At 38.7% G+C, this 27695-nt stretch overlaps 4 protein-coding genes across 7 annotated transcripts; 3 read left to right on the top strand and 1 right to left on the bottom strand.

Annotated features, from left to right (window-relative positions):
• The first annotated feature begins 69 nt into the window (after positions 1 to 69).
• Positions 70 to 6778, top strand: LOC141912457 (centriolar satellite-associated tubulin polyglutamylase complex regulator 1-like). 3 transcript variants are annotated; one of them, XM_074803661.1, is made up of 9 exons: positions 70 to 137; positions 839 to 941; positions 1526 to 1656; positions 2209 to 2379; positions 3032 to 3245; positions 3512 to 3621; positions 3893 to 3947; positions 4565 to 4639; positions 6243 to 6382. In XM_074803661.1, exons 1-8 carry the CDS (start codon positions 92 to 94, stop codon positions 4626 to 4628), a joined length of 894 nt encoding a protein of 297 aa, XP_074659762.1. In that variant the 5' UTR covers positions 70 to 91; the 3' UTR covers positions 4629 to 4639; positions 6243 to 6382. The 3 variants fall into 3 exon arrangements, with proteins under 3 accessions (XP_074659762.1, XP_074659763.1, XP_074659761.1); XM_074803662.1 differs by having other exon boundaries at positions 4565 to 4643; positions 6243 to 6352; XM_074803660.1 differs by lacking the exon at positions 4565 to 4639 and having other exon boundaries at positions 6243 to 6778.
• A 778-nt stretch (positions 6779 to 7556) lies between these two features.
• Positions 7557 to 13475, bottom strand: LOC141912587 (nuclear pore complex protein Nup50-like). Of its 2 annotated transcripts, XM_074803876.1 has the most exons (9): positions 13429 to 13475; positions 13078 to 13207; positions 11773 to 11862; positions 11015 to 11465; positions 10358 to 10468; positions 9650 to 10105; positions 9306 to 9375; positions 8963 to 9081; positions 7557 to 8523 (listed from the first exon to the last, which is right to left on the bottom strand). In XM_074803876.1, exons 2-9 carry the CDS (start codon positions 13150 to 13152, stop codon positions 8324 to 8326), a joined length of 1572 nt encoding a protein of 523 aa, XP_074659977.1. In that variant the 5' UTR covers positions 13153 to 13207; positions 13429 to 13475; the 3' UTR covers positions 7557 to 8323. The 2 variants fall into 2 exon arrangements, with proteins under 2 accessions (XP_074659977.1, XP_074659979.1); XM_074803878.1 differs by lacking the exons at positions 13078 to 13207; positions 13429 to 13475 and adding an exon at positions 12202 to 12456.
• A 710-nt stretch (positions 13476 to 14185) lies between these two features.
• LOC141913374 (uncharacterized) lies at positions 14186 to 19871 on the top strand. Its single transcript, XM_074804879.1, has 9 exons — positions 14186 to 14236; positions 15860 to 15925; positions 16074 to 16119; positions 16860 to 17131; positions 17835 to 18024; positions 18453 to 19454; positions 19543 to 19778; positions 19810 to 19817; positions 19864 to 19871. Exons 2-9 carry the CDS (start codon positions 15891 to 15893, stop codon positions 19869 to 19871), a joined length of 1797 nt encoding a protein of 598 aa, XP_074660980.1. The 5' UTR covers positions 14186 to 14236; positions 15860 to 15890.
• Positions 19868 to 25698, top strand: LOC141912628 (uncharacterized). Its single transcript, XM_074803939.1, has 7 exons — positions 19868 to 19971; positions 20398 to 20658; positions 20854 to 20990; positions 21468 to 21616; positions 21878 to 21972; positions 22590 to 22692; positions 23406 to 25698. The coding sequence occupies exons 1-7, from the start codon at positions 19873 to 19875 to the stop codon at positions 24533 to 24535; spliced, it is 1974 nt and encodes a 657-aa protein (XP_074660040.1). The 5' UTR covers positions 19868 to 19872; the 3' UTR covers positions 24536 to 25698.
• The last annotated feature ends 1997 nt before the right edge of the window (positions 25699 to 27695 follow it).

Raw genomic sequence — 27695 nt, 5'->3', positions numbered from 1 at the left:
TGAACACCGGGTCGATTTAATCCCAATCCGGTTTTTAGGCTCTTTCGATTTTTATTTCCGGGGTTATAGGTTCGAATCCTGGTAATACAAAATGGCAAAACTGGATCGTTTTTCTCTTCAAGCCGAAAAATATCTATGTAAGCAGCAATTTATGCCAAGTATTTTTCGATATTATGGATTCTAGTTCTAGTTCAAGGGAGGAACAATACTCGCACAAAGTCAAAATAATCGATTTTGTATAGTTGATTGAGAAATCAACGATTTTTCTTTTCTTTTTTCAAATTTGCGAAGTTTCGCTACACACAGGAGTACAAACAAGTACAACCCCAGTCCCACCACCACTAAAAATCTTTATAGATTTTTAGCACGATATGAGAAGCAGCATTTCCAATTAGGGCCTCAGGGTACTTAGGGCAGTATATTGGCTTACCAGATCAGGGGCTGCAGTTGCCCAAATGTTGGTTAAGATAACCATCAGCGGATAGATAGTGACAACTATGTTTCAAATGGCACTTGATCAACTATCCACTGATTAACTCTGACCATCTTTTGAGCAACTGGTCACTCTTATCCCAACTCTGATGTTGTTAGACTACCTTTAGGGCAGTTTGAATAACAGCATTACTGATCTTCGCGCGCGTATGGGTTCCCTCTGGTCCTAAGCTACTACTAGCGACTCTGCACCGCCCAGTTGAGGGCTATTCCAATATTTGTAGTGAGAAATCCAGTAAAATCGATTAATTAGGTCAGAGTCAAGATTTAGCGGTCATACGTCAGCTGATATTCAGATTTGGGTCAGGACACTGTTAAAACCTTACGGTATTGATCTATTTTACAGCTACTAATCATGTGTTAGTTTACCTAGAAGATGTTGTCGCTCAATTACTGGAATATAAAGATGAAAATCCTAAAGTGAATACAACAAAATTCTTTTCAGATTAGTAAGTACCACATTCCGGGGACGAGGGGGCTATCGGTATCCTAACTTCTAAAAATTAAATCTGAAGTTTAAATAAAATCCTACATTACAAAAATGTGTGGGAAAGTTTTCCTGAAGCAAGATTGAGACTCTTTGAGTGTCTCATCATAATTGACTTTTTGTATTCTGCCCCAGTACTCTGGAATATGTCACCTAGTCTAATCAAATCTAGTCCCTCAATCCATGGCCCAGTTCGGCAGTTCTGTGTCAAGAGTTAACTAATCGAAAATGAACTAATTTTAACAACTGTGGAATTGGTGTCATGTTTTTCAATCTAAGCTTAAAACCCATTTGTTCATCAAAGCTGTTTAAATGAAACCGTTTTAGTTGTCTCTGTTCTCTCTTTTCATATACAATTAGTTAGTTACCTAATCGTTGGTGGTAAGCTTTTTATAATCGGATTGGCTTTTGTGGTTTGTGAAAATATCCGATCATGAAACCAAACCACAGACAGGTTACTGACTAATATACAATGTGCATGGATTTCAGGCTGAATTATTATCGTCATCGTTATAAAAATGATGACGATGTTTGAATTGTTTTTAGTTTCAGTTCGGTGAGAGATGGAAATCATGTTGTATACCGAGAGTTTAGTTTCATTAAGAGCACTCCTCACAATCGAGCTTCATTCATCGGTTTAATCTGGAAATGTTTCCGACAAATCGGCAAGAAAGGAGGTCGGTATCATTCAAGAACATAAAATATTCCATATTCTGAATTTTTGGTGCTTTTTAAAATTTCACGAATAAAAGATTTTTGGGCTGCAACTTTTCTACAGCACTGAGAATTCTCTCTTTAAACTGGCAAAAAAGACCCCTTACAACCTGTCAGATTGGATTATTTGGTGCATCTGTAGTAGATGTTCAAATACTGCTTGAGATCCACCTCTCATCTGGGCCCAGTTTCACAAAAGGGATTAAGGCCTAAATTGATTTAAGATAAACTGAATTAATGAAGAAATTAAATCGATTTAAGAGTTAACCTTTTTGTGGAACTGGGCCCCGAATAAATCTAGTCTCCATCTGATAAGTCATCACATGACTGAAGTCATCTCTAATTTTTGAGTCGGAATTTGTATTTTCAATTCACTAAGTGTAAGTCATCATTTTGATGATAAGTCGTCAACACGATGGGCGTCATCACCTTAACCAAGTTTGGCTCTATAACCATTATGAATGTAAGATCAACAACAGAAATTAAGTATCTTTTAATGTATTATTGTATTTCAGATTTACTAACAATGAAGGAATATCATTCTCATATTTGTTTATTGTGTCAAGATTTTCCGTTTGATCTCGTACAGAAAACGGCTCGTATAATTCTGATCGATGACGCTATCGATTGTCTCATTTCATTCTCGGATTTCCTCTACGCGTTTCAAGTACAATTCTATTACGAAGGTAAGAATTGAACAAATACCCGAACTCTGACCTAATCACAGCAAGAGATAGAGTTCTTGGCATTTGACGCCAACTGGGGATAGAATTTAACCAGTCTCAACTTTACCGCAGTAAGAGACAGAGTCTACTGTATTTCACAAACTCTTACTCAGTTTTTTACACCAACTCTGGGTAGAATTTTACCAGTTTCAACTTTACCGCAGTAAGATATAGAGTCTACTGTATTTCACAAACTCTTACTCAGTATTTGACACCAACTCGGGGTAGAATTTTACCGGTCTCAACTTTACCGCAGTAAGAGACAGAGTCTACTGTATTTCACAAACTCTTACTCAGTATTTGACACAAACTCGGGGTAGAATTTTACCAGTCTCAACTTTACCGCAGTAAGAGACAGAGTCTACTGTATTTCACAAACTCTTACTCAGTATTTGACACCAACTCGGGGTAGAATTTTACCAGTCTTGACTTTACCGCAGTAAGAGATAGAGTCTACTGTATTTCACGAACTCTTACTCAGTATTTAACACCAACTCGGGGTAGAATTTTACCGGTCTCAACTTACTCATTAAGATCAAAACTCATGAGTTTATACAAAGTTTACTGTAACTCGTTGAGTAAATTCTCTAGTTGAATATGTTCTATTTTATAGAATTTCTCAGTAAATGTGCTGATTTATATAAAGCTCTGATGAGTTCAACTCCTCGCGATACTGTCATCGTACCGACACAAGATCAGCCAATCGTACGCTCCGAAGAGAAACCACCTGCGGCCGCCGCGGCAATCGCTGGCGACCTACACGACGGCGTGGACTCGATGCAATTCTACAGAGCCCTATTACCGATCTGTGATAAACATGAATTCAGGTTTGTTAGAAATCGTATTCAAACGTGTACATTGAAACTTGCACCCGAAATGAAATTTTTTTAAATGGTAATTTTGAAAAGAACAGGTGCTACCATCTTTCAAAACTAATTACTGATAACATCAATACACTGCGATGCGATGTACTAATGAATTTCATCACCGATTCATGCACCGGTGTAGATGCAATGAAATGGTTAACAAATCTTGAAATCTCCTTTCATAAAATGATGTACAAAGTTTCATGTTCTTTTTCTCTTCAATCTAGTTGTCCTCCGTCTGCTGCATTAAAATCGATCTTACACACGAATCATCGGGTTTCATTTTATGGATTTCTGATGGCTTTATCGAAAAATAAAATCCTCAGTCAATCAGTTGGTGAGTAGTTCCACTAGCGCTGTAGTCAAATCAAGTCTGACTCAAAAATGCCCCAAAACAAACAACAAAGCGCCATCATCGTTTTCGCTGTATTTTATTGCTTGATATTCGGACTTTCTGCCGGAGTTCGACTCTTGAAGTTGATAATACCAGTAATTCTACGATGGTTTAAATTCACAACTGTTGAACTGAAAAACCTCATAGTCGACTGTCATTCACAAAACATGTTAAATTAACGATGTTAAATTGACTTTGTTTCTTCTATTCGTAGGAGTTTTACCTCCTAAAGAAGATATCTATGCCGGAATGGAAGATGATAATATCCCGTAAGTAACCGTACTCTTTTCACTCTACGTCTGGTATTGATGCCCCAAGGGCCGGTTGCTCAAAAGTTGGTTAGACTGGTGGACGAATACCATGGTAATGATGCAATTTCAATTGTTACAATGGTATTTATCCACTGTTCTGATTATCTTTTACCAAATTTTGAGCAACTGATCCCTAGTATTGATGCCCTGTTTGTCTGGTTAAATGTAACAGTTTGTTTCATTCAAGTTGTTGTGATGTTTGGGGAAACAATCTTAACGAAATCCAAGGGGGCCATTTATCAAATCCATACACATCATTCTGTTGATATTCAATGATTTTGCTGTATGAAATGGTCCCTAAACGTTTTAAATTATGAGGGTTTGTTGTGATGTCTACCGTGCTTTAGAAAAAATCTAAAAACTTCGGAGAGTTTTCGTAAAATTTTTATGTATATTTTCTGCAAAATAAATTCTTATCGATTTCTCAAAGGTTTTTCGGATTAGATTGGGGTTAATACGGTGTATGTAGTTATTGTGGAGTCATCCTATTAGTGTTTTGTATTTCCATCCTAAAAAAGCGGTAGGTGAATCAAAGTCGTTTTGTGTAGGTTTGCAGTGAACGTTATTATTTTCAGATCTAAACTAACTCCGCGCAGACGCAAGAAATCAAAAAATGACGATTACTGTTATAAAATATAGTCAGTCGATCAGTAGGTGATAGTGTACAGTAGCATTCATATTAGTTTAACAATCTTTATTCAAGACCGCAAAGGTGTTTTTAATCATAGAAAAAACCTTTGATTTTGAGAGAAATATCTATTTAATCCAGACTCGTCATCAGGATCCGGTCATTTTGGTCAAGTTCATTTTTTTCCAGTGTTTTAACTCTGATTGAAAGGAGAAATGTAGAACTGGATCCTGAAGTCTGATGCATATTGTATATTTTGAAGGTTTAAACTTGCTTAATGAGCGAAACCCAAAGTTGCTGCTTTGATGATTTATTTTCTGACAGTTTCCAAGTTTTGACTAATATTTCAATTCCACAGTTGTGTGTTTAGAGTTAGCTCTGAGTTAGAATGAGTTAACTCTAAGTCAAATGTTAACTCACAACTGTGGAACTGGATCCTGAAATATAGATTTAACTAAGGTAGAACTTCGAAATTGTCAGAGTTAGCTCTGAGTTAGAATGAGTTAAATCTAAGTCAAATGTTAACTCACAACTGTGGAACTGGATCCTGGAATTTAAAAAATATAGATTTAACTAAGGTAGAACTTCGAAATTGTAAGGCCTATATTATGAATTGTGGGTTTTGCTCATTGAACTGTGAATACTGAGATTAATATCAGTCTCTACCGGTCTTGCTTCAGTTTGATGCTTTAAAACCCTCTATGTATATCAATGATTAGTGTTTGTTATGCATGGTTAGAATTCCCTTTCCTCCAAGTGAATGAATGCTACTTTAACTGTAAGAAAAATCCTGCTTCGCTTTCGTATTTAAAGCTAATTGTGGCTGAAACCTCTGCGCAGTACGGTATCAGTATTTATCTTTAGATCACTGCATGAACTTTTGTGTTTTTAAATCACGATCATATACAGTAAACTCCACTTGCTCAAATTCTCCGGCGTGGAATCGAGAGAATGCAATTCAAAATATGTTGTTGTGCAGGAAACGCGTTTATCCAAGGAGGAGGCAATCAGCGCAGTCAGAACTACTATTATTACTACTATAGAAATTTTGAGAACATGGCTGATTGGAAGAACACGTCGTCTATCCCATTAATGAGCTCGAGCATCTACTTCAGTAGCAACTTCAGAACAACGAGTAATTAACGATATCGGCTAATTTTCCAGTAGTATACATTTAAAAGCAGTCATTCTGTAATAGTCTTCCTTTCAATTCCGTTGGTTTATCATATAGTCTACTTCTGAAAAGTGACGATTTCAAAATATCTGGTTCCTGATTTTCAATTTGGAGCATTGATATGTAAAAAACATCAACAGGAATAAGGACTCAAGAGTTATTCGTTAAATTGGTCTCAAGTGGAGTAAGGATTCAGGGACTAAGCTCAAAAGTTGGTTAGAGTTTTTACTGGTTGATGAATACACTTTAATGATGACAAAACTATACAATTTCAATTTGCGCTATAGCTTTTATCCTCCAGTTTATTTAAACCAATTTTTGAGCAGCCCCTGAAGACCAAAAAGAAATGAATCTGTGTAAAATTGACTGAATTAGAGTAAGGAAGGGTCTACTCTATTAATCAGGTCTAAATTTTGATAAATGTAGATATATTTTCTATTCTATATTTCAGATTGCCGATGACTCAAAGCCGTCCTTCGACAGCGCGTAATTCCTCATCGGATACCGCAGCCGCCGGAGCCGTCAACAATCAAACCGTCGCCGTAACGACCGCATCCAGCACGCATAGCGTCGATAAAACGGAGCGACGTAAAACGAAAATCAAAAAACGAATCGTTCGAAATCAACGAACCGTGAACAAACAGACGACAGCGGTATCCAGTACGGATACTTCATCTTCTGATACCGATACATCCGATACTGACTCTAACACTTGATGGTCTGATACATTCATTCACTGATACACGTATCCTTATCCGTCCATCCTCTTCCACCTTTGATCCGACAGTTCCAGTTCATAATTGACTCAAGGGTAAAACATTTTGAATGAATCTCTAGCGGAACTGGATACTAAATCTGTTTTACATGTTGTTTACAGAGATTCAGTTTTCTAGATTCAAGTTGTTGTGTTGTCGATTTCTAGTTGTTGTGGACAATGTTTGTTAAGTACAGTTGAACTTCACTTCAATTTCTCAATTGTATTATCCAGTTCTATGATGGGATACAATGTGTAAATGTTATGTTTATTGAACTCTGATAGGTTGTAAATATTGACTGTTGAATACATTTATAGTTATTTATATTATGAACTCGAGTTGTTTTTGTCACTTTCACTTAGAACACAGTTCTTACATATCAGGAATCTAAACTTCCCTGAAAATTTCTCTGACCCTTGACCAATAATTCCCTGATTAAATTACAAGATATCTTCTGTAGGAGCTGTTTTTGTAGTTGATTTTAGTCATTTCTCTTAGAACAAGGATGTTTCTTACAGATCAGAAAATCCAGATTTCCCCGACCCTTGACAGAAAATTGAATTTCAAGATATCCTCAGTGGTGGCTGCTGTTTCCTCTAATTAATCAGTGATCCTCATATTTGAACCTCACAAAAGTTTTCCAATATAAATAAACAGGCCACATGGCAAACTATAATTAATTCTAGCCTCTAATTGGTCAGAGTTGGTCACCTGGTAATGAGCTGGTCACCTGGTAATGGGGTATGCAAATTTTCCACATGTTTAACCCTAACCCTAGCCTCTAATTGGTCAGAGCTGGTCACCTGGTAATGGGGTATGCAAATTTTCCACATGTTTAACCCTAACCCTAGCCTCTAATTGGTCTGAGCTGGTCACCTGGTAATGGGGTATGCAAATTTTCCACATGTTTTACCCGAACCCAAGATTCCAATTGTTCTGAGCTATCGTGCTGATTAACCATCTGGAGAGGATCTACATCGATTTAAAAACCCATAACAAATATCTCGTATGAAAGGCAATTTTATTTCATCATCAACATCGACATCTTATACAATTTATTTTATAAATGTTTTTTATATCCATCACATTTTTCATTTACACATTAAACTCCAACAAGAGTTTTCATACATGATCATTCTTAAATATACCAGCGGGTAATACATATGAATATGGATATTGCATTCCCGGTTCGGTGAACCTTTGTAATGAGTTAACAATGAAAAAATATGGATGTAACAAGACTGAAATCTTCCCGCAGTTCAAGTTTACACGGCTGCCAACCTCTGAAAAGTGCAGTTACCTATAAATAACAAGTTGTTGTATTTTTTTTTCAGGAACATTTCATTGAAATATGAAAGAAATGTTCATATTAATCAGTTATCAACAGTAAGACCCTCAGTTACATCTTTCATATTTCAGTACGCATTGAACAAATCAAATCAGTATTTTTCGGTACAAAATACTGAATTAGGTTGGCAGCTCTGCGGTTTCACTATTTTCATACTAACAATCTCTTTATTTGATAGTATCGAGCGATCAAACTCTCTACAAATAAGTCGTCTAGATTTCTGAGTCCCGATTCGTATTTACAATTCAATTATCTATCGCGTGTTTGTGATCAATACTAAATGATCGCGCATCAACGACGACTTAAGAGTTTGACGTATACAGGAAACGTAATAATATCCACCAAGTGTTAATCAATCCTATACAAACACAACAAAGTGTTAATTTATCAATTAACGACAGGAGTTACTAATTACAAATATCACAATCATCATTTTTTATGTTCGTTGATTTTGTCTATAAGTTCGTCAGCTTCTTCGGCTGTTTTTACGCGTAGTAACATCATGTACGGTTTATCGGCTTGTTTCGGATCTATAGCCGGTGACGGGATACACATAAACGTTACGCTGTTCTTTCCCTGACGATTAAACGGTATCGACTTCGACAACATTATATTCAATAGCACGTTACCTAGAAACAAACGGATAATAATGAATATTTCGATTCAACGAACTGTTAGAAGTCGGTTACGATCTATCCCCACTGTGATGATAACGCACAGGGTCCCAGGTCAGTCATTCCTGGATTGTTCAAGGCGGTTTTAAAGGAGGAAATTTAGAATTGGATGCGTCTGCAACACTTTCATATCCCAATCACTGTAGACTCCTAAATCGGTAATCTTTATCTGGGTAAACCATTTATTTGGCGGTTTCTAATTTTAACTGCCTAATGAGGTAAAACAAAATCCGATATGGCTATTCTACTGTATAACTACCAAATAGCCAAAAATTCAAATTTCCCAAAATGGAGTTTATGCACCTATAAAATCATCATCTTTTTAGAAGCAGTTTTTGAGGAATCAAGGAGTCGTAGGGTCAGTAACCGTTCGTACGTGGAAATCTCAACTTACCTAATGTTGTTTCAGCTCTAATGAGAAATTGAGTTCTACCGTCTTCTAAAACCTTCAAGAATACATTTCCAACACCTTTCTCTTTCCAGGCTTCTTCACTTTTATAGTACAACTTACATCTAAATTATAATAATATATCCAAGATATTATATTACTAGGATTGACACTTTGTGACATACTTTCCCCCCTGAATTTTCCTCGACAATTCAATTGTTTTCCCCGACTTGATCTGCAAAGAATCCGATCATTTAGCACAATCGAATACGTAAGACATGAACAGAAATTGTTTGATGTTACGACAAATTTCCCCGACTGTGACCAGTATAGGAAGGAAGGAATTTACCTTTTAGTATAAACAGCACCGTCTTCTTTAATTTCAACAGTTTCCGGTTCGGGAGGAACGTACTCCTCTTCTGTAAATAGAAATACAACACGTCGTCAATAATCACCACACGATGGCGCCACTTTACCCCATTTACAAATTCTCGGTTTTCCCAGATTTTTCTCATGCTATGATCATACAAAAATCCCTCGGTAAATCCGAGGAATTTCTTGGTTTAGAATGTTACATTTTATTCAATTTCTTAATGAATCAGGTTTTCCCAAATCCGTGGCTTCCCTAAACTAAAATATCAATGTCAACATAAATCGGGATATCGGGTATAACACAGATTAATGTGAACGAACCTGTTGTATTGGCAGCTGTAGATTCTGCTGTAGAAGAGACAGAATTCACCGCAAATGAAAACGGTTTCACGGCAGTCGAATCGGTCGCCGTCGTCGTAGTAACTGATGAACCGAAACCGAACTTCGGTTTATCGCTATCAGACGAACTGGAGGCGGCGAAACCGAACTTCGGTTTGTCGTTATTCTGCGAATCCGACGCGGAGCTAGTCGCGGTGAAACTGAATTTAGGTTTATGGTTGCCGTCGGACGATGAACTGCTCGGACCGAAACTGAACGGTTTAACGGCTGCTGCTGTCGAGTCGTCGTTATTCGCCTTAGAAGATGTGAAGCTGAATTTAGGTTTGTCCGTATCGGTAGAACTCGAGGCACCGGTGAAACTGAATTTACTCCCGGATAAATCAGCAGTTGACGACGAAGAGAACGAAAACGGTCTCGAAACGTCTTTCTCTTTCAGATCTGCGAACGAGAAATATAAATATCAGCGAATTTAAAACAAATCTCATCAAAGGCAAAATAATCGATACCGTGTCGTTCCTGCTGACCTTAAAAGTTGACAATTTACCCCATATATTTTCTTAATCACGATTAAGCTAACAGTATCAACAACAGACACGGCAATTTATAAAAGTGACCCAGCCGATTTGGAGAAACAAGGTTTCATCTTTTTAGCCGAATTTCACCAGAAACGGGAGATAATTTCCTAAATACCTGATTTAGTTTCTGAGTTGTTGGCATTCGAAGCGCCGTTACTGGATAAAGACGGTCTCGATGTCATATTTGATGTTACGGTAAACTGAAACCCGGATTTTGAAGCCTCTCCTGAAATGATAACATCTCACTAATTAATTTTCAGATGGATCTATAAAAAACGAGACACACTGATTCAAAACTAACATAGAGACACATCCTTTTATATACATGTTTCCAGTGGCAGTGGTACCTATGACACTATTATGTCTAGTTAATTGTAAGTTGTAAGGACGTGTCTGGTTCTGACGATGATCTCTAGGTTGAGATCATAACGTCGTGTATTCTATATATTTAAGATTGAATAAATAAATTCTTGTTTTTAAATTCTTTTAATTTGTAGATAGTTGGTTTTTATCTTATTATCCGTTCACCACGTTTGAGTGTGGTTACTGTGTCTGGTAAATTGACTATGTGCAAAAGCACGGAATTGCATACAGAAATTTAGCAGAAAAACTTTTTACAGAGAAAATTTTCAGAATCTAAGGGGGATTATGAGGGTTTGCGGGGTAATTCAAAATTTTAGGGTATTTCACCCGTTTGAATTTAGATTTTCTGAATTTCAGGGTCTCGGAGAAATCTAATTTGAAGTAACCGTGAACTGAAGCGATGACGTACCTGGCATAGCGTTCGAAGCTGTTTCTCCGTTTTTATTTCCGTGTTCGGGATTCGATAATTCGACTTGCGCTAAATGTTTTTCGTAGTCTTTGAATATAGGCGTCAGTATACAGTACGGGTTCTTATCGACGTGTTGTTTAATCCACGTACTCACGCACTCGTTCAACGCGCGTAACTTTTGCAAATATTTCGCTTTTTCCGATTTCTTGTCGCTGTCCTCCGCGGCGACCGCTCGAGGAGGCGATTTCGAGGTAGCGAAGTTCGTGAATTTCGTCTCCGACGCCGGTTTAGAGAAGGATGACGATGATGATGTTTCGACGCCGTTCGATGATGAAAATGATGGAAATTTATTATCGCTCCCGAAGCCGGCGAACATTCCCAGACCTCCTCCTCCTCCGCTCGGCTTCAGACCAAATCCGGAAAAACCTTTAAATGCTTTCTTTTCGCCTCCCTGTAAATCATTATAAATTGATTACTAATCACGGACCTGACAACCGATCAATTACCAGATCAGGGAAAAAAATATAAAATTTTCAAGGACACCAGGTAAAGAAAAATGCAATATTGGCACAATCTTTAGAGAGACAGAATGGAAAATTGTTTCAGGGACATCAATAGATTTTGAATAGTTTGGGGGAGGGGGTGAATTGGGATATTTTAGATGATCTAATCAACTATCCATCTAATCAAAACGTTGAAGGGTTGCAGGGTACAAAGAGCAAATATTCATTAAGGTCTGAATTAAAAGTATTCGCTACCTCGCTAGTGTTTGTCGTTGTGCGGCGTTTTGCTACTTTGATTTCACGTTTTTTCAAAACTTCATCCGACGCAGTTTGAAAAACTCCACCCTGAAATAAAATCATTCTATCATTCTATTTCAAATACCAAGATTTTGTAAATTCTAAAACGTAAACCATTTCATTTTCTGGAGAGGAGTGCGATATCATCAATTATGCAGGATCATGGTATAGTTATCGTCATTGAGATGTTTCCCTAGGACAAGGTAGGTATTGTGTAGTTAGTTACCTAATCGTTGGTGGTAAGCTTTTTATAATCGGATGGGCTTATACCAACGTTAGGGATGACAAGGACCAAAACACGGTTGAAAAAAGTAACACTTCAAAAATATACTTTCTATTCACTTCAGTCCACAATTAATGGCTTAATTCACAAACTAACACAGGTACCTTTCGAAATAATCCAATTTTATGTATGTTTCGAGTGATTAATCAACATTATTTTGAGAAATTAATTAATTTCTCCACAAATTTCGCCATTGGCCGCCATTTCTCTGTATTGCACATGTGGCATGATAAGACAAGGGGACCTACAAGGATTTATATAAAACTTCCAAGACGAAACGACAATTTTTATTTTTGATGGTTTTCCAACTTTTATTTCAAGTCTTCGTGTTTTCCATAATAAATAATAAAATAATAAATTTCTGGTAAAAGAAAAATGTGAATAAGTGTTGATTTTTTAATTTTTTTAAATTTCGTTGTTTCGCTTTGTTAGTTTGTGCTGTTGTCCTGGCCTTAGTCCACAGGTGCCAGCACCTCCAGTAATTTTCAAAATGGCAGCTGTTGACTGGACGGAAATTTACTCTCACTTTACGGCCGATTTGCACATGGATTAAGATCGTCAGGTGAGGTGTTATAGGTATCAGACAAACTACGAATCTGTTGTGCGTCGATTACAACAAAAATGAGACAGATATCTTAAGAGACAATGAAATGCCAGGCAAATTACTCGTCAGTCAAATTGGCTGACGAAGATTTCATACAAAAATGACCTTCCCATTCCTGACTGTGGTTTGTGAAAATATCCGATCGTGAAACTAAACCACAGTCAGGTTACTGACTAGGTATTGTGTAGTACAAAGAATGAGAGACTCCTTACCCTACTTTGGGTTAATTTAACTTGTTAAACTAAAAATAATTCGAAAATTTTGGAAAAAATCATTGTTATCCAGGGCTCCTTTAGTGCTTAGTTGACCAATATAACCATTTATTGTATGAAAAATGAATTTTTCAAGGATGTTAAAATTTGAAGAGGTTTTTTACCTCGTCCCTTTCAGTTTCGTCCTCTTGGTCCCAATTATCCTGGGTAAGTTGAGTACCAGGTCTTCGCTTCGACATAATTGCTGTTGTAATTATTGATCTTATTAGAATAAATCCTCGATTCTATCACCAGCTGAAACAAAAAAATAATTAAAGACTAAAGTTAGATTGACATGATTGTGAAAATGAACGGATTACACCCAGACTACCGTCACTTTAAAAGTGGTTAAAATGAGTTTATTCTTCGTTAAATCGAATTCAAAAACTGCGTTAAATATAAAACATTTAAATATTAAAAGATTTATTCTGATATTCGCTGCTGGTAATTTGAATTTACGTTGGAATTCGACTTACATCGCGTTATTGAAAGCGCAGGTCTCACGCAATGAAAGTTTCTATAGTTAGTTTAGTAGTAGGCGCGGCGAGTTTCAGCTCCCGCGGCGAGCTGAGACTGAGCGTCGCATCGAGCAGTAGCAGGTGCGCGTAATCAGGCTTGTCTCAGCCCACACTGCTAACAGTAAAACTCATCATTCTGAAACCGCGAAAACATTAGAAAATATGTTATACAACCCAAAATTCATGATTCTTCGAATTAAAGAATACGAAAATATCGCTATTAATTTCATCATTAAAATAATCGAAATTAAACGTAATTCAGGGCAGGACCCGAAATTAGTCCTTCATCAATAAGGCCGGAACGTCGGTCGTCGTTTTATTTACAAATGTTTAGCTTTCACGGATCTTGGTCTTGTCTAATTCGCTTAGATATAAATTCGCTTCTAGATATTTCAAGTCAGTGCAGCAGTTTAGGAATAGAAGCTGATATTCGGTGTATTTCTATGGGCGCTGTACACGCGCGTCTATCAGCCAATCAGAACCGCGCGTCAGTGCGTACATCATTATGTATGCGGCTTATTATACATCATAAACCTTCATTTTAAACCCTATTCATCGACTTGTAACACTTAATACCCATCATGTACAATACTGTAACATCGAAATCAACTCGACTGTTACTAAAATGACCCTCAGAATCGATGAATTAATGAAATTTAGCCGATTTGACTGACAATGACGTCAATAGGGGTGAATAGGTTAATGAGTAGTTGTGAATATGTGTTTGTAAACCCCGCTGTCCTGTATTGGCGCAGGTTTCATGACGGTGAGTGTTTCTGTATGTGAATATTATTTTGCTGATAAATTTTAGTAGAGCAGGGTTCAGCTGTCGTGCAGCTCTCTCGGTGTCAGTATTAAACGGCGCGATTTTGCGGGAATTACCGCACCGATCAGGACGTGGCGTACAGCGTCTGAAAGCTGGCGTTCCTGTGCCTCTTCTCCCGTCACTCACTTTGTTCGACGCCGTTCAGTTTAAATGTATTACGCAGTTGAATTAATCGCGTCCAATTCGCGACCCGTCCTCTCTCTCTGGCCTGGATCCTGTAACAACACCCTGATGCATTTGATATTTGAACGGTTAGATAAAATTGCAACAGTCAAAACGAAGCGTTTAGAATTATCCCTTCTGATTGCCCTGGCAAGTGGGGCGTTATTTCAGTCATGATAAGAAAATAAAGCAAATTGTTGTAGTTAGTGTATTTTCTTGTTGAGACCTTTCTTTCTCCAGTCCACTGGCGGATGACTGTGAAACACTGCTCTGTGAGCTTTGTTCGAAGATATGGATACGAAACACTCAGATTTAAAGTACGCTTAACCTCATTTCGTTATATATGAATCTGAATGATTCAATATGAATCTGAGTTGATTCAGATTTCTGGGTGAATAGGCGTTGTGTTTCTGTGCAGTTTATGTACGGGGGTGGCCATTTTGTTTGGCTCTAAGTCGAACGCGGGAGCTCCGCTTTAGCTGTCATCCATTCAGATGAAAACTACAACTACTACTGCTGTCAAACAATAATATTGAAATCTATTTGTATATATATATATCTAATTGCTGTCTTATTTATAGACAGATTATAATAGGTTAGTGGTTGGCAGCTTCGTAGCAGCTGTCTAGAAAAGAATCAATAGAAAGTGATTACAGGCTGGCTCTGTGTGTGAGTGTGAGTGTGTGAACTATTGTCTGTTTATAAATAGCTTATAACTGCATAATAAGTATGTCATACTGGTCTATACTGTAGGGTAAATACCAGTGAATAGCTTCACTTTCAGTGTGTGTGTGTGTGTCACAAATCTCCGGGTGAAATAGATTACTAGCTCACTTAGAGTGCAGTCTGTTTAAAAATGGATGTAATTTCATATCTGTATCACTTACTATTACTGATTTGATATTGTGTATAGATGTATGATCTGGAATCCCCCCCCCCTTAACTGGATCCAAACCTTACCCTTTTTTTCGGAAATTCATCATTTTCATATAAATTCTGGTTCAGTGCCGATTAAATGTCCTTAGTTCACTTTCAATTCAAAATATTCTCAGGTTTTGAAGTGTGGACGATCAGTTTTTGAAAAGTTTGCTGATAAAATGTCTGATATCTGGTGTTTGTAGTTCATTTTCAATTGAAAAGGTCTCAGGTGAAGTTCTGAACACATGTGAAGTGTGGCCGATCAGTTTTTGAAAGTGTCCTGATAAAATGTCTGATATCTGGTGTTTGTAGTTCATTTTCAATTGAAAAGGTCTCTGGTGAAGTTCTGAACACATGTGAAGTGTGGATGATCAGTTATTGAAAGTGTGCTGTTAAAATTTATGTGCGGCACTTGTAGTCTGAGTAAAGAATGAAATATTGAGTGAAGAATCTTAAAATTTTGGTGTGATTTGAATTTTCCAGACAAAATGTGAATGGTTATTCATGATGTGCAATGGAGGATGGAAGATGTTTAATTGATGTAATCAGGTAGGTCTAGTAAACTATTTCTTAAAATCAAAAACCAAATCCTTGGACCGAGTTCCGTAGTTTTGAAGTCAACAAGCAATTTTGTATTACCTATCGTGAAACTTAGCCCCGGGGAAAAATAATGTGAATTTATTCGTAATTTTTTCAGTGGTGATCCAGATGCATTGAGTGATTTCTTCCTGCCTGATGATAAAGTAAGTCAGTTGTCAAAACTTTTTATAAATTTTGACCGGCAATCTGTAGCCAGGATTTTTAAGAGCTCATCTAAACCCACCCAAAATTGTAATTTTGCACCGGACAAGAAAAATGGGGGAAAAGTGAATTTCCTAGCTTTTTATTAAAAAAAAAAAAACAGCTGCTAAATCAGTTGCTAAAAAGTAGTTTGAGAGTTAACCAGTGGATAGTTGATGAAGTGACAATTAATGATAATGATAATGATATTTATCAAACATCAATTAGATAGAATACAGAATTACAAATAGAGGGAAGATTAGGCTAAAAAAATTGATACCTTGTTTCTCCGCTCTGCTGAGCTTAAATGTTGACCCGGCCGGCCGCCTATCTACCCTATACATTACTTTTTTTTAAAATCGTGATCAATTTTACCATAACAGACCCGGCCGCTGTAGAAATGAACTGTTTATAAATTTTATCATAATTTAGAAAAATGACCCGGCCGCTGCGGAGAAACAAGGTATCATTTTTGTTTAGCCTTAGTAGAATTGAAATGGCATTGTTTGTCTATGGTGTTTATCCACTGAATATCTTAAACAAACTCCCTGAATTTTATTTGTGCCATTTTCAACAAGAGGAGTCTACTTGGGTCTTTTCTTAAAATGGACACCTTTTTGAAGTCAATTTCGAACCGATGAATCTTTGAGATGAAAAAATGGTTTTCGAGTTAATGCAACATGGACGTTGATTTTGTTTCCAGCAGCTGCAGCAGCAACAACGAGCAAATACAAACCATGGTAACACGCATTACAACAATACTAACAATTGTATTACAATCATGCCACCTACGCATAGCGCTGGCCACCAGATGGCGCCGATGTCTCGTAGTACGGGGAGTCCGATGACGCACGGTATCGGGAGTCCGATGATCGGGTCTCCGTTGATGCCGTCTCCGTGCGTTTCACCGGCGCAACAACAGATACTACAACATGTTCCCGCGACTCAGGCAAACATCTCAACTAATGCTATCAGGTTCGTACCAGTCACTAACAACCTGCCTCGAAATGTTAACACTTACTTGGATATCAGAAAGTCTGCGTATTTTACTTTTCTTAAAAAATGTCGAGGAACAGTCAGGGAATTTGTCAAAAAAGCTTAAGGAAAATATGGAAATATGTTGAGCTTGTAAGATCGTGCATAAAATCAAACAGTTTCTGTCTATGTCTTATGTACATGGTTCCCACAGAACAGGGAAATTGGGAAAAATTTGGGAATTTTGAAATAATAATTCCCAGTTTGGAAATAATTGGGAATTCGAAGAATTATCCTCAAATCAGGGAAATATTTGGGAAATTCATTACATTTCACATATTGCATTTGCCGAGGGCAACTTCCTTCAGCAGTTTCACGTCACAATCATTTCTATCAACCAGTCACCACTAAAATATTGACTGTTGAATGACGATATGTGTTCATTTCCATTTGGAAAAATCACCCATGAAATACTTGGGAATTTTAAATTCATATAACTGTGGGAACCATGTACGTATTTGACTGTGTTAATTGATTGGATTCTTAGCAGATCAAGTCAGGGAAAATCACGAGGCGCATGTCTCGGAAAAGTCCGGGGAAAAAAGTTGAATGAAAGTGGCTGGCTATATATTATAACTCTGGTAATGGAGGATTCTGTTTGTGGCAAGTGAGGATGATTAATCCGGTTATGCTCTTGTTTCAGATCTGGTTCGCCGATGGTTCTCATCAATCAGAAACTCGCGCAGCCTCAAATACTGCCGAAACCGATCGGTAATGTGGTTACCACGACGACCACCGGCGTGACGCCTAACAATATTTATAACGCGGGACATTTACAAACGAACGCGACCGCGTTACGACTTCCTAACGGACAGATTATTAATTTAAATCAGGTCAGTTGTTACTAGTCACCTCGAAACGCATCGTAAAATAGAGATAAAAACGATCATGGTGGCGCCACTTTCCTCAAAATCAGGGAAAAAGTCAGGCAATTATCTTTTCTTTAAAACGATTCACGGAAAAGTCGAATTTTGTAAAAGAGGAAGAAAAAAAACAGGGAAATTTGTTGAGATTGTGAGATCGCGCATAAAATCAAAAAGTTACTTGCTTGTTTGACTGTGTTAATTGATTGGATTCTTAGCAGATCAAATCAGGGAAACAACATATCAGGGAATAGACAGAGGGGAAAAGTGAATCTAATAAAAATTGCCACCCTAACAGTGGTTCAACAAAACGTAAAATTGAAAACAGAAACAGTAAAATATGGACCATCCTTTACAGCGTAAACAAAGAATAATTTGAATATTTCGTTGATTTTCAGATGGCGAATTCTTCAGGAACGGTAACAATGCAACCGACAGCAGGTGGAAGCCCTATCAATATACAGGGAACGATCATACAAACATCCGGCGGAAATAAATATCTCATACAACAAAACCAATCAGCCGGTCAGGTCGCCATGACAACGCAAAATAACGCGGCGGCGGCGGCCATCTTGAATAACGGTGCCGTACACCTTCACAACGGACCCGTTCAAACGATGGGCGTTAATTTGAACTCAACGCCGAATTTGAATTTCTTGAATTTCTCGACGCAGCCGGCGAATTCGCAGATTCTCATTCAAGGCGCTCAGCCGGTTACCCAGCAACAGGCGCAAAATATAATCCTGCGTACGATACCCACGTCTAATATCGGATTACAGATGGTGCCGTCTGCTAATAAAACGTTGATACTAGGCGGCGCTAGCGCTGCCGCGCAACAGAATATTCTACAACAATCGATTCAGTTAAATCAACCGCAACGGAATATTAATATCGTCGGGGGCGGCGCGGGACACAAATCGATCGCGGCTCAAAACGGAAATATCGTTATGAATACCACCGGGAATAATACTCAAACGGTGAATAATCCGGGATTAAATCAACACGATTTCCGGACTAGTGTCGCCGATAATAATATAGGAGTATCGTCATCGGCGACGACGATGGTGCGGACTAGTTCGACGACGCAATCGACTAGCGTCCAGCAGCAGCAGCAGCAGCAGACTCAAACCGTTCAACTCAGTTCACAAGCTCAGCTCGCTCTGCAAAAGATAAACACTCAAATGAAACACCTGCTCGGCTTGAAGAACCCGACCCCGCAACAGAAACACCTGCTGCACCAACTCGGCGAGGTGCAACGTAAAATACTCGATCACGGCCGCCAGATGGCGTCGAAAGCCGTGATAAAGAAACAGACGCAGCAGGAGCAGCAGACGCAAGCGGCTCAGCAGGCCGCTCAACAGGTTCAGGTGATGGCTCAGCATCAGGCCAATCAAATACAGGTGAATACTGCTTATACCCTTGTTATTGTATTTATTATTCAATGTCGTTCCGATGTTGTCGTGGTAACACTGGTTTTGATTGTTGCAGACACCCATGTCGTCGTCATGCGTTACACTCACATCGACCCACCAATCGCAGCAGCAGCTACATCTCACCGCACAACAATCAACCCCTCAACAACCACCGCCACCTTCTCGTGATATCGCTCGTCTAGCAACCGCAATTCCGAATTTAAATTTGAACGCTTTGAATGTGCCGAACGTCACGGTAACGCAGTCCGATTCTAAACTGAGCAGTTTAAAACCGATTATCATGAAATCAACGTTACAGCAGCAGCAGCAGCAGCAGCAGCAGCAGCAGCAGCAGCAGCAGCAGCAGCAGCAGCAGCAGCAGCAGCAGCAGCAGCAGGCAAGTGATATGAAAGCGGTCAGTGATTCAGTGTTAAATATGCATCATTCTGTTGGTCGTGCTGTTGTGTCGTCACCGTCATCTAATAAAATACAAACTCAAATCAAAGTAAGTTCCAATTCTGCATCGAGTTACCTCAGTTCCAATTCTGCATCGAGTTACCTCAGTTCCAATTCTGCATCGAGTTACCTCAGTTCCAATTCTGCATCGAGTTACCTCAGTTCCAATTCTGCATCGAGTTACCTCAGTTCCAATTCTGCCTCCAGTTACCGCAGTTCTGTGGTTTACACGGTTCTTACTGATCGGGGTAAATCATGGAATTCCTGATTTATTTTCCCATCTTGAAATCAGAGAATTCTGACTCTTTTTCTATATCACAGAATTTTTGGTGTCTTGTTGTTCTTTCTGTTGACAAATGGGAGTTACCTCTTGAAATATTAGGGAGTTTCTACGGCAACAACAACAATGGGACGTGAAAAGGTTTTGGCTGCAAAAATGCGTTTTAATGTCGAACTGTTGTTTCTTCATTTTTAGGTCGGGAATCAAGTTGTCAATTTGAATTTGACGCCGGAACAAAAACAGAAACTCGAACATCATTTCAGCTCGATGACTCCGGAACAACGACAGTCGTTTCTACGGCAACAACAACAGCAACTGGTGTTGAAACGGCAACAATTGAAAATCAACCAAACGAGTAATTCAAATCAACAGATACTACGGGTAAAACCACCGGTGATCGCTCCAAAAATAACGACAACAACGGCAAGTAACGTTACTGCTCTTAACACTGTACAGGTTAGTACAGCTGCAAACTGGTCCTGATTTTCAGTATTTTTGTTTCTTTCTTCTGCTGAGAAATAAAGATTCGATTTGTTTTATGCGTACAGAAATATGATTACGATGTTACTGAGGGTCTTACTGTTGATCACTGATTAATTTGTACAGAAATATGATTACGATGTTATCCGTTTAAATGTATTATATTTATAGACTGTCGGTATTAAAATAGAACCGCAAACTGCGACTCGAGAAACGACGTCGTCGACGACAACTGCGGCTACTACGAATCTACTGCCACTACCTCGGTTGAAACGTACTATAACCGGTCAACTTACTAAAGAGGGTCTGTAAGTATCGTATCTGCCCCAGTCGCGCTGCGCTTCTCCCTACAGAATATAGATATTTTATTGAATTACATCGGACAGTCGCGATCAATCCCCTTTCTATGCCGCATCTGTTTTGTAGTTTACACAATTTGTGCACGAACTATGTTTAGGAAATTTCATTAATCCGAATGTGATCAGTAACTGCTCATGCTATTGTATCTTGACGCATGTGAAATAACGTGAAAAATCCTGGGGTCAGTTGCTCAAAGGTTGGTTAGAGTTAACCAGTGGATAGTTGATATGGTGACAATTGAAATTTCATTGTAACTATGGTATTTAACGGCCGGTTATCTTTAACCAACTTTTGAGCAACTTACCCCTGGTATTTCATTGCGAAACAAGATACGAAAGAAGTCAATTGTAAAGATCTGAAAAAAAATGTGAAAATTAGAAAGTTCATTAATTTGTGACCCTCGTCTGTATGTATTTGTATTGTAGCATTGCTCAACAAATCTGGCGTGATCAGAGTAAAGTAGTTCATCCCGATTGTAAGAATCCGTTCCGGAACGTGAAAGACGCGATGGGTCGATTATTGTCGTATCATGTTTACCACGTCAAAGAACCGCATCCGAAAGTGTTGAAAAAAGGTATGAACCGAATAATCGGGTTCGTTTAAGGCTACTGTGGCGTGTGAGGAACCACCAGGTGTCGCTAGTTGTAGTAACGCTTCAATTTCTTTGATATTTCAATGATGATAAGATGAAGTTTTCTCTTCTGAATTAGAAGACCGAATTTTATATCTTTGGAAGGGCTCGTTTGAAAATTAAACTATTTGTCACGCCACCTGGTGGTGGATCGCTAAACTAGAATTGAATATCGGTGATTATTTGATTGTTATTTTTTTCTAGCCGACGACAGTTTCGAAGAATATGCTCAATCATTGTTGGATAAAGCTCATCTTTTAAAACAGAAATATCAGCATCTTTTAATGGTCGATTCAGTGGTAAGTGTTGATAGTCATTGATGGCAATTACGCGTGTGTAACTGTAAAACTAAGAAACCAACAGATAGTTCAGTTTGACTCCATCAGTTAAACATTGAAAGTGAACTTACTTCACTTAACCGTAAACCCGGTTCCACAGTTGAAAATTTACATGGTTCCCACGGAAGAGGGAATTTGGGAAAAACTTGGCAATTTTGAAATAAGAATTCCCAGTTTGGAAATATTTAGGAATTTAAAAAGTTTTCCTCAAATCAGGGAAATATTTGGGAAATTAATTTACATTACACGAAAGCATTTGCCAAGTGCAACTTTCTTCAGCAATTTCCCTCGACCAGTCGCCACTAAAATGTTTATTGAAGCAGGATGTTATCTGTTTATTTTCATTTGGGAAACTTGAAAAATCACCCATGAAATACTTGGGGAAAAACCTGGGAATTTTTGATTCATGGAACTGTGGGAACCATGAAATTAGAATTGACTAGAATGAAGATGAACTGATTTTAACTATTTCGTAACTTTGGAGCTGGATCGCGGGTCTAAAAAGTATCAACAGTATTGAGATGTGTTGCGACATAAAGTTGTTGTTGTTGTAGCGTTGTTCGTATTGTCTGTTGTAGCGTCCGGCGCCGACCTCAGAATTAACGATGATGGAGAAAATGTTCATCGCTGCCGAAAAAGTTGAGTTACTCGAAGATAAAAAATTACTGCTCGAAAAAAGAGGTAAAAAGAATCTTTCAATTTGTCGCTTGTGAACCTGCAACCTCTCATGCATTCAATACTTTACCGCAATTCTTCAATTTATTTTCATCGTCCACACTTCACATGTGTTCAGTGCTTCACCTGAGACATGAATTGATAATGAACTACAAACACCAGACATTAGACATTTTAAGCGGAGACATTTCTAATTGATAATGAACTACAAACACCGAACATTAGACATTTTAGGCCGAGACATTTCTAATTGAAAATGAACTACCGTACAAACACCAGACAAACTGATCGTCCACACTTCACATGTGTTCAGAACTTCATGTTTTTGTATGAAAATGAACTACTAACACCTGATATTAGACATTTATCAGCACACTTTCAAAAACTGATCGTCCACACTTCACATGTGTTCAGTGCTTCACCTGAGACATTTTTAATTGAAAATGAACTACTAACATCAGATATTAAACATTTATCAGCAAACTTTCAAAAACTGATCGTCCAAACTTCACATGTGTTCAGTGCTTTACCCGAGACATGAATTGATTATGAACTACAAACACCAGATATTAAACATTTATCAGCAAACTTTCAAAAACTGATCGTCCACACTTAACACTATTGAATGTCTGAAAGGGAACCAATAATGAACCAATTTTTTAAAACCAGCCTCACAAATAAAGAATGATTTGATGATATATGATGTTTAATTTTTGTAGATGAATTCACGTCCGTTACTGCGAACGCTGTTAACATAAAACAAGAACAATCGTCGTCAGTGACAACGATAAGCTCGATACCGGTTCCAGTTTCTACCTCAATACCCGCTAAAACTGCAATCATCAAAAACGTGAAAGTATTTACTACGAATAGTGACCAAGGAGCAGCAGCAGCCGGCGTCAAACATGTTCTTAAAAACGATTCTGACGACGAAGTGACGTTTAATGACGATGAACCGTTACCAAAATTGATTAAATGCGAGCGAACTGAGGAGGAGAACGAGGAGGTTTTATCATCGGCGTCGAAATTACGCAACAACTGTTATCATCATCGTCAAATACCTCGAAATAACGATTCATCACATTCCAACAATCGGTCGTCGGTGACGCTGTCCGTGCAAGAGGCTCACGATTCGATCGCGAGTCTCTTCGATTCTCAGTCTCCGCTCGCGGTCGAGGGCGCCACCGAGCCGTCGATAGATCTCGACGAGTTCTCGACCGACGATTTACAGTCGGAAGCGAACGCGGCGATCGAAGGGTTACTCTCGACGACGTGTCGCCGTCAAAACTCTACCGATAACTTCGACTACGACGACGTCGTTGTCATGGCGACCGACAACAATACCGATTATCGAATGGAGAGTTACCGAGCGGACGTGTCGCCGTCGCCTAGCAACGACAACGACGACGAACTCGCATTAACAGATTTCAACAATACGAACACAGTAGATACTCCTAGTCCGGTTAATCTAGGAGTATCTCCGCCGGTGGATACGCTCGGTGTATCTCCCGTGGATACTCCGCCCCCGTTAATAGAACGAGACGATCGCGACCTACCCTCAGTCGTCACGGCGACCACCGCGTCTCTTTATAACGATATTAATTACGATTTATTCGGCGATTCTTTAAACGAACAAATGCAAAGCGCCATCGATAGTATAGTGAGTTTACAGCAGGGTGAGATCGGCCCAGCGGGCTCGCGGGCCGGTACGCGGGCCACGTCTTTACAAACTATTAAACAACTATACGCGAGTACGCCGCAGTACGAGGATATCAGCGGTGAGGAGGAGGGAGACGAGGAAGGGGACGAGGGCGATGAAACTTGTGCCGCTATTCAAAGCATTTTGTGATTTTTCGACGGTTTTATTTTCATTTCGATTCTACTTAGTTTCGTTGGCAGCACGGACTCTCCGGAGACTCTCGACTCGAGTCTCATATTTACAGCAGTCTCTCCGGACTCGGTGACTAACTTATATGTATGTTTATTTGCTGCAATAACGACTATAGGCAAGAGATAATCTGAAATGGTGCATACTGCGCGCTGATAAAGTACAGCTAGGGCTAAATTCCGTTCTCGTATCTAGTCGACTAATGGTCGGATTTAATAACCGAATGGTGCTTAATTTTCGCACTATTTCCGGACTACAGTTCCGACTAACTGATATTCGGTTTCACTTAGTCCGACTATAGTTGACTATCAACGATAACCGAAGTTGGCCCAGGCTGCAGATTGTCTGAGGGATGATTGTGAAGTTAGTTTACTCGTCTAATTTAGATTTCATACTTTTCCTCCGACATTTTAAGTTCATTTCATTATCTCTCTCCGATAGAAAATATGTCGGAACTTCGTTTTCTTGGCCGTTGGCAGACGTCGTCGCCGTTCGATTTCCGTAAACATAACGTTTATTTGTAAATAATCGAGACGTTTCATCTCGTAGATGGCGCTGATGGCATAATTTATTTGTAGTAGTGAGAAATATGATCAAATTTTTGTAGCGCTTGCGTGTGATGATAGAGAGCGTGTTGATGAATGTGAGCAGTTTAAACTCGAGCAAAAAATTATGGAAAAAATACCGCAATTCACTCAGAAATTCACTTGAATTCGGATAATCGAATATTTGTTGCTCTGAATCCAGTTCATCAGTTGTTCGTTGAAATCTGTTTAGTAAATATTTGAAGATTTTACTAATTTCCCAATCTTTGAAAGAATAAGAGTTCGAAATCAACTATCGAACTCTTAACACTGCCTTAAGTTGACGAAATCGGGCTGATCATAATAGTTGATGACTTGCACTTAGTGTAAATTGAATTGGAAAGATACAAATCGGGACTCAAAAATAAAGATGACTTCAATAATGTGATGACTTTATTTGATGATGATAATTAAACGAGTTTTGCTGATTATAAGATAGTTTTGTATGAAATGTTGTCTGTATGAGACGTGTGTTTGTGTTTGTAGTTGTTGCTCCGTGCAAAACGTATGATGCATTTATCAGATATTATTTCAATGTCAAAAACAGATTTCTATATTCTTATATGAAAATAAACAAAATTCATAATTCAACGTGATCGTCATTTTGTGTCTTTAAGTTTATGCGAAGAGGCAGGTGTTTTACTGGAGCACCATCTTCACCGCGTCAGTTACAACTGATACTGATTCAGAGTGGTGCTGAGGATGTAGTACAGGGGTGTCCCGGGTTCGAACCCAGTAATTACTGATACTGATTCAGTGGTGCTGAGGATGTAGTACAGGGGTGTCCCGGGTTCGAACCCAGTAATTACTGATACTGATTCAGAGTGGTGCTGAGGATATAGTACAGGGGTGTCCCGGGTTTGAACCCAGTAATTACTGATACTGATTCAGAGTGGTGCTGAGGATGTAGTACAGGGGTGTCCCGGGTTCGAACCCAGTAATTAGTGATACTGATTCAGAGTGGTGCTGAGGATGTAGTACAGGGGTGTCCCGGGTTCGAACCTAGTAATTACTGATACTGATTCAGAGTGGTGCTGAGGATGTAGTACAGGGGTTTCCCGGAATCGAACCCAATAATTACTGATACTGATTCCTGGATGCTGGATAGAGGATGTACAGGGGTGTCCCTGGTTCAAACCCAGGAATAACTGATCCTGATCCCGAATGAAGCACTATATATCATGTATCATCAGTTAGCAGATTTTAAAGTTAGACCGCGGCAGGCCGGTTTGTTACATTTTTAACTGTTTAACAGCGATTCTGAATTTATTATTTGATAAGCAATAAACGATAAAGTTCATACATGAATCTACGACGGTCATTCCGATACCGATTTTACGCCGAATCATTGATGTTTCTACACTTGTCACATTTCCATAATAAACCCAAACTATTCCAAGAAAACCGAAATACTGTAGCTTTTCTAGAAATAGCACTGATTCGCAGGCGATGTACACGGCCACTAATGCAAATGACATTCGTAAAACACGCAATTCTAATGTGTTAGTGGCGCGGCTTTTAGAACGAGTTTTACCGGCACCAGAAACTTTAACGACGATTAAAACTACGATTAAAGATATATTTATAACACCCAGTGAGACCATTGGGGCCATAACGCTGGTCACTACAGGTATCCAGCCATGGTTTAGACTTTTCCACCTATTAATGAATGCCGGGTAACCCATAAAACCGTTTTGACTAATTGTTGGGGGGTCGTGAATACAGGGCAATGGATTATAGGTTCGATCCGGTAGAAATAGCGGAAAAAAGAAACAGAAACTAAACAAACATAACACACCTATTATGAAATCCACAACTTTTCGAGTCCAAAACAATCTAGATTTTAGCGGGAAAACTGTAATAACGAGTCTTTCCAAACTGACGAGAATGACGCACCAGTTTCGTATTAATTGAAACGCATAATAAGGCGCTAATGCCGGCAGGATGAATTCCCAACCAAAAAACCAATCATCTTGGCGCAAAATGACGTCACCTATATGTATATAGAGATGTATTGCGCGTAGAGGGTACATTACGAATACGCTTGTTGAATAGGAAATGTCGAAAATAGCGAGAACTTTAATTAAATAATACGCATTATTGTTCATCTTCCTCAAAACTAGAAGCGTTATGATATTCAAAATGATACCGAGTATTGTGACTGGTCCGTAAAAGAAGATGTACATATAAACGCTGAACTGATATTCCCAGCGTATTGCCAAGTTACTCCGTACATAATCGCATGCTCCCGCGTAGGTTCTTACAGTAGGCAACAGAACAGTGGTAACGTTTGAAGAACTCATCATTCAATGCTCGGCAGAGACGTGGAATATCCTTCTCTCGTCATGTAACGCCCCTTTCACGATGTAGAATAATAGTGTGTAATTTTCTGAATGGAAATGTGCGCTCCGCTCGCTAGCTGCAACCTGTAAATCTGAATCAGTATCTGATACGAAGTGTCCTTGAGCAGAGTTACTCTGATGGAATGGCGCTACCACGAATAGCTCAAACCTTTCAACGGCAACTTGCAAACAACT

Source organism: Tubulanus polymorphus, chromosome 11, assembly GCF_964204645.1.
Source record: "Tubulanus polymorphus chromosome 11, tnTubPoly1.2, whole genome shotgun sequence".
Classification (NCBI taxonomy): Eukaryota; Metazoa; Nemertea; class Palaeonemertea; order Tubulaniformes; family Tubulanidae; genus Tubulanus; species Tubulanus polymorphus.
This window is presented reverse-complemented; position numbering and strand designations above follow the sequence as displayed.

Excerpts from the sequence above, each read along its gene's own strand:
- LOC141912457 (XM_074803660.1), top strand. The coding sequence starts at position 92 with ATGGCAAAACTGGATCGTTTTTCTCTTCAAGCCGAAAAATATCTAT. Across the intron at positions 138-838 it reads TCAAGCCGAAAAATATCTAT|CTACTAATCATGTGTTAGTT; the intron begins GTAAGCAGCAAT and ends TCTATTTTACAG. Across the intron at positions 942-1,525 it reads ACAAAATTCTTTTCAGATTA|TTTCAGTTCGGTGAGAGATG; the intron begins GTAAGTACCACA and ends AATTGTTTTTAG.
- LOC141912587 (XM_074803876.1), bottom strand. The coding sequence starts at position 13,152 with ATGTCGAAGCGAAGACCTGGTACTCAACTTACCCAGGATAATTGGGAC. Across the intron at positions 11,466-11,772 it reads CAACGACAAACACTAGCGAG|GGAGGCGAAAAGAAAGCATT; the intron begins GTAGCGAATACT and ends AATGATTTACAG. Across the intron at positions 9,082-9,305 it reads GGTGCTGTTTATACTAAAAG|ATGTAAGTTGTACTATAAAA; the intron begins GTAAATTCCTTC and ends ATTATAATTTAG.
- LOC141913374 (XM_074804879.1), top strand. The coding sequence starts at position 15,891 with ATGGAGGATGGAAGATGTTTAATTGATGTAATCAG. Across the intron at positions 17,132-17,834 it reads ATCTCAACTAATGCTATCAG|ATCTGGTTCGCCGATGGTTC; the intron begins GTTCGTACCAGT and ends CTCTTGTTTCAG. Across the intron at positions 19,455-19,542 it reads ATCAGGCCAATCAAATACAG|ACACCCATGTCGTCGTCATG; the intron begins GTGAATACTGCT and ends TGATTGTTGCAG.
- LOC141912628 (XM_074803939.1), top strand. The coding sequence starts at position 19,873 with ATGAAAGCGGTCAGTGATTCAGTGTTAAATATGCATCATTCTGTTGGT. Across the intron at positions 21,973-22,589 it reads TTTTAATGGTCGATTCAGTG|CGTCCGGCGCCGACCTCAGA; the intron begins GTAAGTGTTGAT and ends TGTCTGTTGTAG. Across the intron at positions 22,693-23,405 it reads ATTACTGCTCGAAAAAAGAG|ATGAATTCACGTCCGTTACT; the intron begins GTAAAAAGAATC and ends TAATTTTTGTAG.